The sequence below is a fragment of the Xenopus tropicalis genome, chromosome 2, assembly GCF_000004195.4.
Source record: "Xenopus tropicalis strain Nigerian chromosome 2, UCB_Xtro_10.0, whole genome shotgun sequence".
In the NCBI taxonomy this organism is placed as follows: domain Eukaryota; kingdom Metazoa; phylum Chordata; class Amphibia; order Anura; family Pipidae; genus Xenopus; species Xenopus tropicalis.
This window is the reverse complement of record NC_030678.2, coordinates 177,427,089-177,444,764: the sequence shown is the minus strand read 5'-3', so window position 1 is coordinate 177,444,764 and position 17,676 is coordinate 177,427,089. Positions and strand designations below refer to the sequence as shown.

General features: G+C 49.2%; 1 protein-coding gene across 2 annotated transcripts in view; it reads left to right on the top strand.

Moving 5' to 3' along the window:
• nup98 (nucleoporin 98) overlaps positions 1 to 13,797 on the top strand; it is a 35,312-nt gene extending 21,515 nt beyond the window's left edge. For both annotated transcript variants that reach the window (XM_031895676.1, NM_001278753.1), the window contains 13 exon segments: positions 4,305 to 4,484; positions 4,837 to 4,981; positions 5,069 to 5,474; positions 6,643 to 6,866; positions 6,975 to 7,244; positions 7,590 to 7,747; positions 7,900 to 8,043; positions 8,172 to 8,320; positions 8,921 to 9,142; positions 9,242 to 9,483; positions 10,059 to 10,213; positions 10,290 to 10,401; positions 11,669 to 13,797. In XM_031895676.1, the coding sequence (XP_031751536.1) occupies positions 4,305 to 4,484; positions 4,837 to 4,981; positions 5,069 to 5,474; positions 6,643 to 6,866; positions 6,975 to 7,244; positions 7,590 to 7,747; positions 7,900 to 8,043; positions 8,172 to 8,320; positions 8,921 to 9,142; positions 9,242 to 9,483; positions 10,059 to 10,213; positions 10,290 to 10,401; positions 11,669 to 11,880 (2,619 nt within the window). In that variant the 3' untranslated portion in view covers positions 11,881 to 13,797.
• The last annotated feature ends 3,879 nt before the right edge of the window (positions 13,798 to 17,676 follow it).

Here is a 17,676-nt window from a genome sequence, read left to right as displayed (position 1 = left end):
CCAGCGCCCAGTCACTAAAGTACCGCAGGGCAGTATGGCGTCCTGACAGGCCTCGTCTGCTTGGGGCCGGCTAGGCTTTAGCTCTACATCGTGCCTAGCTGCAGTAAATTGTGGCAAACCTGTCCTTCCAGTGTAATGTCTTTCTTCTATACATGGCCCCTTGGTTCTATTGTAACGTTACAGGCTTTGGGGGGGGGCCTTGCACATTATACACTTCGCCCTTCAGTCTTAGTCAGTCATGTGCCAAAGCCGGGAGAGTTGAGAGGAGATAATTCAGGGGTCCCAACTCCCAGGGGCTTTTAGATCCACTTACGTTTAATTTGACTCTTAATATTTATGAATTAGGGTCTGACTGAGCTGTTTATGCTTCTGATAGAGGCCGTGGGGCAGGTAGTGCTGGAGGGAGTGCATTTCTGTAGGACTGGGGGTGATGCTCCTTGTCAGGCTCAGTGAGAGGGAGGCGCTGTGTTTGTGCTGCTCCATATGAGCCCACATGTTGGATATGAGCAGCAGGAGCTGTAGTCATTGGCTCATCAGAACCTTAATACCCCTTGTGCCCTTCTTGCACTGGGCACAATGTCCAACAGAGGGCGGCCTTCATTCTCAGGGTAGTGACCGCTGCATAGGATCTTTAAAGGGGTTTTGCACCTTTGAGTTAACTTTAAGTATGATGTAGAGAGTAATATTCTAAGACACTTGCAATTGGTCTTCATTTTTTTTTTTTTATTTGTAGTTTAATTCAGTTTTTGTTCAGCAGCTATTTGGTTGCTAGGATTTAAGTTAACTTAGCAACCATGGTGTGGTTGGAATGAGAGACCGATATATGAATAGGAGAGGGACCCGAATAGAAAGATTAATAATAAAAAGTAACAATAACAATAAAACTGGAGCCTCACAGAGCAATAGGGTTTGGCTGCCGGGGTCAGTGACCCCTTTTAAAAGCTGCAAAGAAGTAGAAGGCGGAAAATGGTTCAGAAACGATGAAAAACAAATAATGAAGACCAGTTGAACAGTTGCTTAAAATAGGCCTTTCTATAACATACTAACAGATAACTTGAAGGTGAACGTCCCCTTTAAAGATGATACACAGTAAGCTATTGCATAGCAAATACGCTTGTGGTTTAATTGCCCAATAATGGTGTCTATTAGTCCAATTAATAAATGAGTTCTGCTACCCTATTATACTATTGTATGTATTCTATGTCGCTACGGAAATGCCCTGTGTGCTGGAAGCTGTGATCCCGTGGGAACCAGGCAGGGGGCAGTAATGCGGTGGGGCTCAGTTACAAACAAACCCAGCAGCCGCTGATTGGCTTTATTTTAGCCAGAGAAATGTAATAGGCTGACGAGGGTTATTGGCCAGGGGCAAACGTGCCGGGGGTTTATAAATAGTCGGGTTCCCTCCGGCTCCAATGGGGCTAGATGAAAAGGTAACGTTTGCCCCTCGGGCCCTTTATTGACTGGGGGCCATAAAACTCCTCTGGGTCACTAGTTGCACAGCCTGATTTAGATAATAAGAGTTCTGTGGGGCATTTTGGGGCACTTCCCTGCTAAGGGCTGTGGTTATCTTTCCGCTGGTTACAGAAACCCAAAACCTACATGTACAACACTTCTGCCCTACTTTAGTTTGGCTTTAGTTCTCCTTTAAACCAGGGCTGCATGGCAGGATTGCCGGCACGGAACCTTCTGTATTGGAACAGTCGTTCCACGCTGCATTGCTCTGCTCTTGTTTCTATTCCATCATTTACGATCTGACCAATTAAATGTTATTGCCGTCTGTGCGGATTCTAATTAGCCAGAATGTTGTGCTGTTTTTTTTTTTCTTAGTTTTATAAAGGAATAACCAGAACTCTGTATATGTTTATGTATGTGATGTGCTATTCATTCCTATCACAAGGCCTACTTAGGGCGAAGTCACACACAGCTACTAAGTAGCAGCTACTAAATGCCAGAAAATTCCTTGCCATACAGTACTGATAATTGCCTCTGCTAAACTCACACAGAGAAAATGATCAGCATTGTCTGTTTCAGTAGCTGTGACAAGTAGCTGCTACTAAGTAGCTCTGTGTGGCTTCCCCCTAATAGTCGGGCAGAAAACGGCCACATGAACGAGTTTTTACAGGTAAGAAAATTACTATTTCAGTGCTCCAAGCGCTAAACTCTCCTGATTTCCAATTAATCTTTCCAAATCTGATAGAATGTTCCCAGCGTATTGCACCCAAATCCAATGTGTCCAGATATATCTGCCCCTTTGCTCCATATTCAAACCTGAATCTCTACTATGTTGCCAGTGAGTTATAGTTGGTGAAGATATTGTCTGCAAAAGTGCAATAATTGTTTGTATTGTTGTTTTTGGCCATTTACAGTTTCTGCTTGAGCTGCGTCTGTCTGGCTGATTCCCTGCACTTCAGGTGCCGACTCTCAAATCCGTGTAGCAGAAGCCAGCTGGTAAACAGGCCTGCTACATTGTTTGAAGAGTCAGAACCAGAGAACAGAAAGGAACACTGTCATTGCTCTTGAATGCAGTGTCTTTTACACATAACTATAAGGGAAGTTGTATCAGGAGTCAGAACCAGCAGTGCAGGGAAGGGAAAGGGACAGACACAGTGACAGTTACACATAACTATAAACCCAGTGAGAATGAGGAATGAATGGGTATTGGGGAGTTGTATCAGGAGTCAGAACCAGCAGTGCAGGGAAGGGAAAGGGACAGACACAGTGACAGTTACACATAACTATAAACCCAGTGAGAATGAGGAATGAATGGGTATTGGGGAGTTGTATCAGGAGTCAGAACCAGCAGTGCAGGGAAGGGAAAGGGACAGACACAGTGACAGTTACACATAACTATAAACCCAGTGAGAATGAGGAATGAATGGATATTGGGGAGTTGTATCAGGAGTCAGAACCAGCAGTGCAGGGAAGGGAAAGGGACAGACACAGTGACAGTTACACATAACTATAAACCCAGTGAGAATGAGGAATGAATGGATATTGGGGAGTTGTATCAGGAGTCAGAACCAGCAGTGCAGAGAAGATACCCAGTGGGAATGAGGAATAATTGGCACATAGTATTGCTGGAATGCTGAGCTCCTATAGAAAAGACTAAGTCCCTGAATGAAAGGGATAGATGTGTCTGTACATTACGTCTCATTATTATGTGACTGCCCCCTGGGGACCCCAATGAGGGACCTGGGTTGGTGACAGAGGCAGCTGCTGTTCCCAATACATTAGTAGCAATGTTGGGTTGGAAGGAAGGCCCAAGTCCCAACAGGCTGAGGACAGACCATTGCACCGTGTGACTGGGAACCAGTATCTGGTGGGAAGGGGGAAACTTCTGACTGCTGCGGGGGGTTAATTTTATCAAAATAGTTTTTGCCTCCATAGGATGTGATGCCGGGGCGCATATATATATATATAATTAGGATAGAGAAACCTCCATAGTACATGCTGGCACCTTGGGTTCTGACTTCTGCCTGCAATGGGGTAGTGGGTTTTCTCCACTTACCAAAAATCTTGCCATGATGTTTATGGGGCACTATTTATCTCTAAATGACCCTGTTACACAGCAAATAATTCCCTCTGCCATTTAACCTTTTATTCTTCAACCAACAAATGTATTTGTAGCTGTAATATTGGTGTGTAGGCGCCATCTCAGTGCATTGTGCCTGAGTCTGAGCTTTCAGCCAGCGCTACCCATTAGAACTGCTTTCAGCTAACCTATTGTTTCTCCTACTCCCATGTAACTGGAGGAGTCCCAAGCCGGACTTGGATTTCTTACTATTGAGTGCTATTCTGATACCTACTGGGAGCTGCTATCTTGCTCCCTTCCCATTGTTCTGCTGATCAGCTGCTGGGGGTGAGGGGGGGGATATCACTCCAACTTGCAGCGCAGCAGTAAAGTGTGCCTGAAGTTTATCAGAGTACAGGTCACATGGCTGTGGCACCCTGGGAAATGAAGAATATGGCTAGCCCCATGGGAAAACAGATTACAATGCAGGATTCTGCCGGAGAAGCTCTGTTAACTATCCTATTATCCTTTGAAGTGTGCCCCCTACAGATGGGTCTATTTATGCATTGTTATTGCCACAACATGGGCTGCCGCCATTCCAGCCCCTCAAGGGATATCCCAGTGCTAAATAGAATATAAGATGGGTGGCTGTGTGGTGCCCCTGGTGGAATGACTTGCACGTAATTGGTTAAATTCTGCCAGAACCATGATGGGCTGATGAGGCCTGGGGTGTTACTGGGGGGCACTTTTCCTTGGCAGCCACGTAACCCCCCACCTTTTTCATTGTGATCAGAGCCCAGCGGTAGATCAACTGGATCGGGTGATGGAGCTGGACAGCGACATGGCCGACATTACCCAGGACCAGGATCTGGATTCTGTTGCGGAGGAGCAGGATATAAGCGAAGAGCAGGAACCATTATCTGCCTCCTCACACATTGCTTCTTCCCTGGGCATTAATCCCCACGCCTTACAGGTAAGCTCCGCCTCCTGAAATGACCCCGCCTTATTTCTATGGCTGAACAGGCTTACAGGGGAAGACTTCGTCACCTGATGTAGGGACTTGCCCATTGGGATTTTTAAATGATCAATATCTTGCCAATTTTTGTTTGATTGGGCAGCCTGTCATAAGGCACACATAACCCCCCCCCCCCATACACGGGGCAATGAGGTGCCTGCATGGTCGCCACGAATTGTATGTGACTCCTAGTTATCTCCCTGTGTAAGAACTAAACCCATTGTAGTGTACGCAGCCGGAATGGGTATTTATAGGAACTGGTTGGTGTTGCCTTTGTTAACCCCTTAGTGCCGCCTCTTTCCCTGAACAGGTGATGAAAGCGTCTCTGCTTCTGGAGGAGGAGGATGGGGAAATAATGAGCCGCTTCAGCAGCTTCCCTTCCAGTATGGACCCGTACCCCGATGTCCGCTCACCCCGACTCTTCCCATCATCCCATGCCAAGAGGCCTTCCTCTAGTAAGTGCTTGTGGCATCTGAACCCCAAAACTGTAGTCACTGGTTACATGGTACTAACCTGACCCCCTTCTCTTCTGTCACCCACAGTTGGACTGCTGCAGTCTAAGTTTTCTGCCCCCTCCATGTCGCGGTTGAGCGAGACTGTTCAAGGCTCCCACAGCCCCAAAATCCACCCTGCGGCGCCTTGGTCTGTCCCGGCACCCCTAGCTCCCTCCTTTATGCCCGGCCCGGCCCCTGACACTCACCTAAGGACAGTGGGGACCCGGAGGCAACAGGAACTGGTGCCACTAGAGAAGTCTGTTACCCACGGCCGCGGCACTCTAATGATCGACATGGGGTTGTTCATGGGGAGGTCGTTTCGCGTCGGATGGGGTCCCAATTGGACCCTTGTTCATAATGGGGATAAGCTAAGCGAGCGGTTGAACGCAGAAGAAGACCGGGACATGGATACCATAGATTATGGCTTCCTGCCTAAGCCCACCTCTGCTAAATCGTAAGTACCCCCCCGAGTATCGATAAAAAACTTGTCTTGCATTTCAGCAGGGATGGCGCCCTCTAGAGCTGTGCCCCTGGCAGTGGCTGCCCCCATGCAGAATGTTCCATTCATATACAATTAATAGGGTGGCGTTCAGTTAACCTTTTGGTTACCAACACTCTATCTCTATAGGCTGTCCCCCAATTTATAATTTAACGGGATCTTTTTACAGCTGTTGCCGTGAACTGTCCTACATAGCGGATTCCTGGAAGTGAGGTGCTGCCCGTCCCCTGTTTCATTGTAAGGTGCACCCTTTATACGAGGCACCCACTGGCACTTAAAGCAACACTGTCACGGGAAAACCTGTTTGTTACCAACCCATCAGTTAATAGAGCTCCCAGTAGGTATCAGAATAGCACTCAATAGTAAGAAATCCAAGTCCGGCTTGGGACTCCTCCAGTTACATGGGAGTAGGAGAAACAATAGGTTAGCTGAAAGCAGTTCTAATGTGTAGCGCTGGCTGAAAGCTCAGACTCAGGCACACTTTACTGCTGTGCTGCAAGTTGGAGTGATATCCCCCACCTCACCCCCAGCAGCCGATCAGCAGAACAATGGGAAGGGAGCAAGATAGCAGCTCCCAGTAGGTATCAGAATAGCACTCAATAGTAAGAAATCCAAGTCCGGCTTGGGACTCCTCCAGTTACATGGGAGTAGGAGAAACAATAGGTTAGCTGAAAGCAGTTCTAATGTGTAGCGCTGGCTGAAAGCTCAGACTCAGGCACACTTTACTGCTGTGCTGCAAGTTGGAGTGATATCCCCCACCTCACCCCCAGCAGCCGATCAGCAGAACAATGGGAAGGGAGCAAGATAGCAGCTCCCAGTAGGTATCAGAATAGCACTCAATAGTAAGAAATCCAAGTCCGGCTTGGGACTCCCCCAGTTACATGGGAGTAGGAGAAACAATAGGTTAGCTGAAAGCAGTTCTAATGTGTAGCGCTGGCTACAGTAAAACACAAAGCCCCTATAAAGGATACAGTAGATTAATTGCATAGTTTGGGGCCTGACATGTTGCCAGTCCCGTTCCCCACAGGGCATTTGGCTTTCTGGGTATGTGTAGCAGTGAGCCCAGTTAGTAGGGTTTGTGGGGTTACAGTGTGAGTAAGAGATGTCTCGTTGCTCTTTGTAGTCTCACAGAGTCGCCCTTTAAAGTTCACGTGGAGAAGCTGAGCCTGGAGCAGAAGACCAAAGACCTGCAGTCCTACTTGCTGCCGCTGGAGATAGAGCTGAAGAACAGCACCGTGGACAAATCCGGCCCATGCCCCCACTTCAGGCCCAACCCAGGAGTCACTGCCATTCACGACTATGCCGGCTGGGTCAGGAACTTCTCCAGTGAAGCCGCAGAGGTTGAAGGTGAGTTAAGAACAACGTGGGCCCTTCCCTAGTGTCCCCGCCCACTAGTGCAGTGCCCGCCCCTTCTGTTATCCCAGCGCAGTCACCGTTGGTTTCTCCCTTACACAGCGGTGGTGAAACAGTGGGGCTTGACATGGACCTTGTGTGAGTCCCTGTGGGGCCAACTGAAGGAGCTGGAGGCCAGTCTCGATGAGCCAAACGAGTACGTGAAGAACCTTGAGAGGCGGAAGGCTTTCTCCCACTGGCTGGCACAGACGGCCCAGGAGCGGATAGAGGAAGAGGTGTCTCTGTACGGCCCAGAGCGGCACATCGAAGCGGTGTTTAGCTACCTTACCGGGGGCAGGATCAGCGACGCGTGCCGCCTGGCACAGAAATCTGGTGAGTGTGACCCCTTTCTCCCAGGGAATCGCCCGGTTTTGCCTCTGGAAATAGTTCCTTAGGCCTGAAACTGCAGGAAAAAGCAATATATTTACATGTGATGTATATGGATTCAGGGCATTTCTAATAGATATATCTCTGTGATATATAGGATATTTTATATCTAATCTCTATCTATCCAGTAGATCTCCCATCTATCTATATATCTGTATAATAGAGCCTTCCCTCACCAGTAGTAGAACCTGGTGCCGATAGTGTCCCTCAGACTCTAGCAAAGCAGATGGGGCCCTGGAGTGAGCAGTGTGAGTGCCGTATTTCTGACCCAGGCTATTCCTACCCCTGCAGGGGATCACAGGCTGTCCCTCCTGCTCTCTCAGATGGTGGGCAGCCAGGAAGTGCGGGATCTCATAACCCTACAGTTGGTCGACTGGAACAAGCTGCAGGTGGATCACTACATCCAAGAAGAGCGGTTGCGCGTGTTCTGCCTGCTCTCGGGCACCCCGGTAAGTCATTATTTGGCTAATTACGTCTTATGTATTGGTCTCATTATGTTGGAAAACCATTGGCATATACAGGATCCTTCTAATGGGGCCCTCTGATTGGCTCCTGTGTGTATTTACGGCTTGCTCTCACTGTTGTTCCTGTGTGCCCCTAGGTGTGGCGCTCTTCAGATAACAGAAGCATCAATGTCTGCTCTCAGTTGGACTGGAAGCGAACGCTGGGCATTCATCTGTGGTACATGCTCCCACCCACCGCCACCGTGGCACAGGCCTTACACATGTACGAGCAGGCCTTTCAGGTAAGGAGTCTGCCTCCTAATGGGGCAAATCCAGTACTGCAGCCGTCTAATGGGGCAGCACCGATTGCACCCAAGTTAATGGGATGAATTTGTACTAAATCCTGCTTTTCTCTCTGTAACATTGGCAGGAACAGGAGGGCGGGGAGCCTTACGCCTGCTACCCTCTGCCCCCCTATTTGGAAGACTGCGGCTTCAGCTTTGGGGATGACCCTTCTGCTAAATTCTGCTCCCTGCAAAGAGACGTCTGTGTCCATTTGCTGAAACTGTACAGTGAGAGGTAAGCGAGGCCTTTACACACATGTTATGCCTGCAATTATGCATGATTTAGTGTCTATAAGCTCAGTCCCAGACTGCAGGCAGTATCTTGGTGCTTGTCTGTATACTGTACAGCACTGCCAGATGCCCTGTAGGGGGCGCAGTCTGTAACTGGGTACCTGAGAGGCAGTGTCTGTGCTGAGCTGGGAGTATCCTGTGTTGGCCTTTCCCAGTCCCTTAGGGCTGATTGGTGCTTATAGTAAATGAAGGTGCCCATACATGGGCAGATCGGGTCCTTCAGACCCATTTGGCAACTTATGTGCTCATGTATGGGCACCACAGATGGGTCTACCCAATAGATATCTGGTCTAAAATTGGCCAGATATTGATTGGCATGGGGGCCCCCACTACTCGTTGATGCAGTCCCTGATCCAACAGCGCCTATGCCCGCCTTTGTTACTCGATCATTTGTCCCTTGGGCCAAACAATCAAATTAGCCCAGTATTGCCCAATGTAGGGTGGTACTTACCATCTATGGCCGCCTATAAGGAATGAAATGGTTGTATTGCAGTGATTCTATTGGCTCCTGGATTCACTTGGAGTTGTGTGTGTTTTTGCCCAGGCAGTATGATCTTTGCCAGCTGCTAGACCCCAGCAGTGCCACCCCCGACCCCCTGGACTACAGGCTCAGCTGGCACATGTGGATGGTCCTGCAGGCTCTGAATTATACCCATCTGTCTGGGCATCGCCAGGGGATGCTGCACGCCAGTTACGCTGCCCAGCTGGAGAATGTGGGGCTCTGGGAATGGGCCATATTCGTACTGCTGCACATCCAGGATCCGCAGTAAGTGATTGGCCGCTTGTGTCTGGGCGCCAGTCTGGCCCCCTCTGTAGAACCCCCGGCAGCTGGAACTGAACCCTCTTTCTCCTTCTGCCCGTGCAGCGTCCGTGAAGCAGCCGTCCGGGAGTTGCTGAATAGGCACTGCGTTGTGCACGACAGCCCCGAGTCCCTGGCCAAAGAGAACTTCCTAATTCAGAGACTCTGCCTCCCAGCACAATGGATCCACAAAGCGAAAGCGGTCCGCTCCCGGCGGGATGGGGACAAGCATAAAGAGGCCTTGTATTTACTCAAGAGCCACCAGTGGAACCAGTGCCACAAACTGGTGACCCGCCACTTGGCCGCAGGTGATTTCTATTTACTGGCGCTCTTTCATTGGCTCGCAATTAGTGATGAGTCAGCGTGTTCCGTTTGCTTGGCAAAAAAATTGCAGTTGGTCTTCATTTTCTATCTATATTTTTTTTTTTTTTTTTTTAGTTCAGCAGCTATCTGGTTGCCAGGGTTCAAGTTACCTTAGTAACCAGGGAGTGGTTTGGATGAGAGACTGGTATATAAATAGGGGAGGGGCTGGATAGAAAGATAAGTAATTACAAGTAACAACAATAAAACTGGAGCCTCACAGAGCAATAGGGTTTGGCTGCCGGGGTCAGTGACCCCCATTTGAAAGCTGCAAAGAGGCAGAAGAAGGCGCAAAACATTCAAAAACAATGACAAATAATGAAGACCAATTGAAAAGTTGCTGAGAATAGGTCACTATAACATACTAAAAGTTAGTTTAAAGTGTACTACCCCTTTAACCCTCGTGCCCTTAGTATATTTAAATTTTTTTTAAGGGTCAGAGCATTCTGGGAATTGTAGTTTGGATGTTTGGGAATTACCTTTACCAACCAATGGGGGCTGATGTTGTTCCCCGTGTGCTTAGATGCCGTTATCAATGAGAACTACCGGTACCTGCGGGGGTTCCTGGGGGAGCTGGCCAGGCCCGAGCACTGCAAGCACATCCAGGACTGGGAGACTGCGGGGAAGGTCTATCTGGATTATATCAGTGTCATTGAGATGCTCAACCAGATCCGCCAGGTAACAGCGCTCTCATTGGTGGGACGCTCTGTATTAACCCATGCCGGCACAGACTAACTCTCTCCCCTGCTCATAGGACGAGTGCTCCGGCGGCGAGTTGGAGAAGTTACACACCAAAGTCATGTCTCTGTGTAAATGGGTCGAGCTGATCCAGTGCTACAGTGCCAAAGGCCGATTGGCCCAGTCGGGTAAGAACTTCCACTAACTGCCCCGGCGCTACCACCCCTCCCCGTGTGGCCATGATGGTTCTTTCCAACTCTCTCAGGAGCAGCGAATGGGCGCTTTGTCTACTGTTTTTCACTGCAGGCACAAGTTGCCCTTTAAATGCCAACTAATAGGGCTAAATTCCACAGCTAACTATGTTCCTGATCCGCCCCTTTATGCCCAGGACACACCCATGATTTTAAAGGAACAGTAACACCAGAAAGTGTTTTACAGTAATGAAAATATAAAGTACTGTAGGGATATTAGCAGTCACTGAGGGTCCAAGGCTGCAGGCTGAGTTATACAGGGAACTCTGAATATCACTCATGTATTATAAGGGATAATGTACCCCCTACTGTAACTGATAAGGATATTAGCAGTCACTGAGGGGTTCTGTGCCCCCCATATAAAGGCACAAGGCTGCAGGCTGAGTTATACAGGGAACTCTGAGTATCACTCATGTATTATAAGGGATAATGTACCCCCTACTGTAAATGATAAGGATATTAGCAGTCACTGAGGGGTTCTGTGCCCCCCCATATAAAGGCACAAGGCTGCAGGCTGAGTTATACAGGGAACTCTGAGTATCACTCATGTATTATAAGGGATAATGTACCCCCTACTGTAAATGATAAGGATATTAGCAGTCACTGAGGGGTTCTGTGCCCCCCATATAAAGGCACAAGGCTGCAGGCTGAGTTATACAGGGAACTCTGAGTATCACTCATGTATTATAAGGGATACTGTACCCCCTACTGTAAATGATAAGGATATTAGCAGTCACTGAGGGGTTCTGTGCCCCCCCATATAAAGGCACAAGGCTGCAGGCTGAGTTATACAGGGAACTCTGAGTATCACTCATGTATTATAAGGGATACTGTACCCCCTACTGTAAATGATAAGGATATTAGCAGTCACTGAGGGGTTCTGTGCCCCCCATATAAAGGCACAAGGCTGCAGGCCGAGTGCTTTTATACAGATCATGTAAAATATAAGGATATTAGAAGACACCTCACTTTATTATAATATATACAAGTTTCAGTGAGCCATGTGACAAAAATGACATCACTAAGCTCCAATTATAACTGATGACATCACTAAGCACTGTTTATAAGGATAGAATTCAGTTTGGTCCCATAGGGAAATGACCCGACTATATTATGAATTAATTACTTTGTAACTTTCACTTTTGTGGTTACTGTTCCTTTAAGTAAATGATTCACTTAATGAACGATTACACTTTTTTCTCAGAAATGGCGAAACGCGTTGCCAACATCCTTCGAGTGGTGCTGAGCCTGCAGCAGCCCCCGGAATCCATGTCGGACTCCTCCTCTGAGCCCCGCGTGCCTTTGAGACTGCTGGCTCCGCACATCGGGCGCCTCCCTATGCCGGAAGACTACGCCCTGGAGGAGCTGCGAGGCCTCACGCAGTCGTATCTAAGGGAACTGATCTGCGGCAGCTAATGATCCCGCCTCACTCTGGCCCCGCCCTGGTGCCGCCATCATGTGACTCCTATTGCTCTCAGAATAGGGATTTTGTGTTACTGTCAGCAGAGCCAATGGATCCCGTTACCGGCGGAGACCGCCCCGGCCGCGTGGGGTTCCTACGGGCGCCCAACTCCTTTTAACAACGGCCGCTGAGAAATCTTATTTTAAACGTATGATTTTGTGATAAAGGGAATCTTGTTGCTCCGTTTGCCAAGTTCCTCTTAAACGATGTTTATAAAACCGTTTTTTGTATAGGCTCCTCCCCCTCCTATGTACAAATATATTAAGTGTGAGGGGCGGGCGAGGCGGGCGCGTTCTGTATCTGTGACACAGTTTTTATATGGTCGCCGCTCTCGTGGGCAGTGGGGGGAGTCGCCCCGGCGGGTCACTTCCTGCTCATCAGACCGTCTATTATGTTCACCCAATCAGGGTGGGTTTTCTTCCAGATGCATTTTAGACATCTGATTAAACTGTCTTGTGATTTGTTAGGGTTAGAATAAAAGCGCTTGCTGCTCATTGGTCGGGGGCCCCCCGGGCCCTGTGGCCAGTGTTATGGTAGTTCCACCATCGCTGCTTTATACATCCCACTATCCAATGGCAGCTGATTGCCCCAGGCCCCGCCCCCCAGGCCTTGGGCGGTGTCCCATTGGAAGTGCTGGGGGGCTTTTTACTGTTGCGATTGGTTCTTTTTATCCGCAGAGATGTGAGCGCCGAGAGCTTCCTCCTGTGTCTCTGATCCGAATGTACAAACCAAATGCACATTTATTTTTACAAAGCAAAGTGAGTATTGGTGGTGTTGGTGAGTAGCGTGAGTTATTGGGGTGACTGTAAGGAAGCGGGGGGCTCGGCTGCTTGTCTGTAGCTCATTGTGCCCTTTGCTCCATGTGTAAGTGTGCCATGCTGGGGGGCCCCGGGTATGTGTGGCCCCTGCCTGCCTAGTTGCCCCCGAGAGTTATTGGGGTGACTGTAAGGAAGCGGGGGGCTCGGCTGCTTGTTTGTAGCTCATTGTTCCCTTTGCTCCATGTGTAAGTGTGCCATGCTGGGGGGCCCCGGGTATGTGTGGCCCCTGCCTGCCTAGTTGCCCCCGAGAGTTATTGGGGTGACTGTAAGGAAGCGGGGGGCTCGGCTGCTTGTTTGTAGCTCATTGTTCCCTTTGCTCCATGTGTAAGTGTGCCATGCTGGGGGGCCCCGGGTATGTGTGGCCCCTGCCTGCCTAGTTGCCCCTGAGAGTTATTGGGGGGACTGTAAGGAAGCGGGGGGCTCGGCTGCTTGTTTGTAGCTCATTGTTCCCTTGGCTCTGTGTGTAAGTGTGCCATGCTGGGGGGCCCCCTGGGTATGTGTGGCCCCTGCCTAGTTGCCCCCGAGAGTTATTGGGGTGACTGTAAGGAAGCGGGGGGGCTCGGCTGCTTGTTTGTAGCTCATTGTTCCCTTGGCTCTGTGTGTAAGTGTGCCATGCTGGGGGGCCCCCTGGGTATGTGTGGCCCCTGCCTAGTTGCCCCCGAGAGTTATTGGGGTGACTGTAAGGAAGCGGGGGGGCTCGGCTGCTTGTTTGTAGCTCATTGTTCCCTTTGCTCCATGTGTAAGTGTGCCATGCTGGGGGGCCCCGGGTATGTGTGGCCCCTGCCTAGTTGCCCCCGAGAGTTATTGGGGTGACTGTAAGGAAGCGGGGGGCTCGGCTGCTTGTTTGTAGCTCATTGTTCCCTTGGCTCTGTGTGTAAGTGTGCCATGCTGGGGGGCCCCGGGTATGTGTGGCCCCTGCCTAGTCGCCCCGCGTCGGTGCATGGATTCCCGCTCTTCAGGTTTTTACCCCACAAAGTGTGATTATGAATAAATAATATAGGTTTTTCCTTGTGTTGCGAAGAAATGTTTTAATAAAAGCCGAATAATCCTGAATTTGCCTGATTTTCTGCTGCCGCGGCCCCGGGTGGGGCGGCCAAGCTCGCCGGCCAATCGCTCCTGCTGCCTGGGCAGCGCTGTATAAACACTCAGTCCAATCCTTTCCTAGGACTCCTGATGCCATTAGATTGCTAGCTCTGCTGGTGCGATGGCCAGTCCCAGTGCTGAAGCCTAACGGCATCAGGAGTCCAAGGAAACGATTGGCCCAGAATGGGTGAGTTTGTATCAATAGGAACGATTGGCCCCGGTATCTCCTGTGTGTGTGAGAAGGCAAAGGGTTAACTGTCCCTTAAAGGGGAATGCACACCTTTGAGTTACACTTTAGGGTGATTGTAGTGAGTAATCTCAGCCAATTTGCAATTGGTCTTCATTTTTGGGGATCCTGGGTTTAATAGTATCTGACTGGCAGCAACTTACCTTTCCCCACTGAAAGGCAACGAGTGACAACAGTGATTGGCGGTTGGTGGCTCCACCCCCTTTTTCTAAACTGCAACTGCGGTTACCCCAGTGACCAACTTGCAAAATTGGGGATTTAGGCATAAAAATTGTGAGACTGACGGCATTTTACATTTCCCCATTGTAGCGTTACCATAGTAAATAGGTGAAATGTTATTGGCTGTTTATTGGCCCCACCCACTTTTCTAAACTTGGAACATAGTCACCCAGTGACAAACTGCGCAAAGTTTGGGGACCCTGACATTAAACGTGAGAGAATGGCAGCAGTTACAATTTCCCCACTAAAATCAATGAAAGAAATGTGATTGGCTTTTGGCGGCCCCGCCCACTTTTTCTAACCTTGAGTACAAAGTCACCCAGTGACTGACGGTGCAAAGTTTGGGCACCAATACAATTCAACAGGTGAAATCTGATTGGTTGGTTGTTGGTGGCTCCACCCACTTTCAAAACTAAAACTGCAGTCCCCTAGTGGCCAACTGTGAAAAGTTTGGCCCCCGGTGTTATTACTGTGAGACTGGCAGCAGGTTGGATTTCTGCCAAATCAATAGGTAAAATCTGATTGGTGGTTCACAGCTCCGCCCACTTTTGGGCACCCAATAATCATCCTATTATCATTCAGGCTGAGCCCATGACTGAGATTCCAGTTTGGGGGGGCGTGGCCTCAAAGCTGTAAGTGCGGCAGCAGTTTCAATTTCCCCATTAAAGTCAATGGGTACAATTTGATTGGCTGTTGGCCCCTCCCACTTTGGGTCATCCAACAAATGTTGCTGTTTCATTCGGGGTGACCCCATGATTATGTGATTCAAGTTTGGGGGGTGTGGCCTCAAAGCTGTAAGAGTGGCAGCAGTTTGAAAATCTTCCCTGTCAAAGTCAATGGAAAAATTGGGGGGGTTCAGAGGGGTGCCACAAAAAGACAGGGGGTGGGATCACTTAGAAAAGCACAAGCAGCCTGCTCCGCTATAGGGCGAAGAAGTGTGGGGAGTTTGGGTGTTGTACCCCTAAACCTGTAGGGGGAGGAGCGTTTAGAAAATGGGGGGCGCTGAGAATAAGAAGAAGCCAAAGTGGCAGAACAGTCTGTGGGTTTCACCCAATGTGATAAAACTGGAGCCTCAGAGCAATAGGGCTTGGTTGCTAGGGTCCAATTTAACCTAGCAACCAGGTTGTTTTTCAAAGAGAGACAGGAATATGAATAGGGGAGGGGCTGAATAGAAAGATAAGGAATAAAAAGTAACAATAACAATAAAACTGGAGCCTCACAGAGCAATAGGGTTTGGCTGCCGGGGTCAGTGACCCCCATTTGAAAGCTGCAAAGAGTCAGAAGGGAAATAATAGGCTGATACTCGGCGCTACAGGGGGCCTCGCGCTTAATTACTTTCAGCCTTCACTGCAGCCAATAAATGTGGCGTTTAAATCTCCTGCTGCTTCTTCCAAAGAAAATACCCCTTAGGAGGGTAATAAACCGTGGGCGGGGGCAATGGGGTGGGTAATAAACCGTGGGCGGGGGCAATGGGGTGGGTAATAAACCGTGGGCGGGGGCAATGGGGTGGGTAATAAACCGTGGGCGGGGGCAATGGGGTGGGTAATAAACCGTGGGCGGGGGCAATGGGGTGGGTAATAAACCGTGGGCAGGGGCGTATGTTCCCCGGGTTAGTGACACTGCAGTCGCGCCTGTAACTCCAAATCAAAACAAAGTGCACGTAAAAGCCCCAAATCCCAGGGGGGGGTAGTTGCACACTCACCAGGGGGTAGTTAGGAGATGCCAGGGGTAAGTGAAACCCACAACTGACCCAATGAGCATAGGTGCACATTAACATCAACCAATGGGGAAAGGAGACACCAACCAATGGGGAAAGGAGGCGGGAGTAGCGCCAACACGCCAACCTCATGGGGTAAATACACAGTGGGATTTGTATGCAGCTCCTCTATACAGTGGGCGGATCCCAATTATATGAGTTTATTGCACTACTCCCGCCTCCTTTCCCTATTGGTTGATGTTAATGCACACCTATGCTCATTGGGTCAGCTGTGGGTTTCACTTACCCCTGGCATCTCTTAACTACCCCCTGGTGAGTGTGCAACTACCCCCCCCCCCCTGCCATTTGGGGCTTTTATGTGCACTTAGTTATGATTTGTAGTTACAGGCGCGACTGCAGTGTCACTAACCCGGGGAACATACGGCACTGGGTTGTGTTTGTATTATTATATGCTGGTTCCTGGGCTGTACAGGGCCCATTCATTAAACTGTCTTGTAAAAATGGGGTGCAATTTCTGTCCATAAAACCCCATATGGGCCGAGCAGTGGTACTTACCCCCGGGCTTTTCTACCTGCCGGTTAGAACCTAATATTGTGTCTCCCCGCCCCCTACAGAGGGTCCCCACCCCCATAACTATAAATCCAGTGAGAATGAGGAATGAATGGGTGTTGGGGAGTTGTATCAGGAGTCAGAACCAGCAGTGCAGGGAAGGGAAAGGGACAGACACAGTGACAGTTACACATAACTATAAACCCAGTGAGAATGAGGAATGAATGGATATTGGGGAGTTGTATCAGGAGTCAGAACCAGCAGTGCAGGGAAGGGAAAGGGACAGACACAGTGACAGTTACACATAACTATAAACCCAGTGAGAATGAGGAATGAATGGGTATTGGGGAGTTGTATCAGGAGTCAGAACCAGCAGTGCAGGGAAGGGAAAGGGACAGACACAGTGACAGTTACACATAACTATAAACCCAGTGAGAATGAGGGATGAATGGGTATTGGGGAGTTGTATCAGGAGTCAGAACCAGCAGTGCAGGGAAGGGAAAGGGACAGACACAGTGACAGTTACACATAACTATAAACCCAGTGAGAATGAGGGATGAATGGGTATTGGGGAGTTGTATCAGGAGTCAGAACCAGCAGTGCAGGGAAGGGAAAGGGACAGACACAGTGACAGTTACACATAACTATAAACCCAGTGAGAATGAGGGATGAATGGGTATTGGGGAGTTGTATCAGGAGTCAGAACCAGCAGTGCAGGGAAGGGAAAGGGACAGACACAGTGACAGTTACACATAACTATAAACCCAGTGAGAATGAGGAATGAATGGATATTGGGGAGTTGTATCAGGAGTCAGAACCAGCAGTGCAGGGAAGGGAAAGGGACAGACACAGTGACAGTTACACATAACTATAAACCCAGTGAGAATGAGGAATGAATGGATATTGGGGAGTTGTATCAGGAGTCAGAACCAGCAGTGCAGGGAAGGGAAAGGGACAGACACAGTGACAGTTACACATAACTATAAACCCAGTGAGAATGAGGGATGAATGGGTATTGGGGAGTTGTATCAGGAGTCAGAACCAGCAGTGCAGAGAAGGGAAAGGGACAGACACAGTGACAGTTACACATAACTATAAACCCAGTGAGAATGAGGAA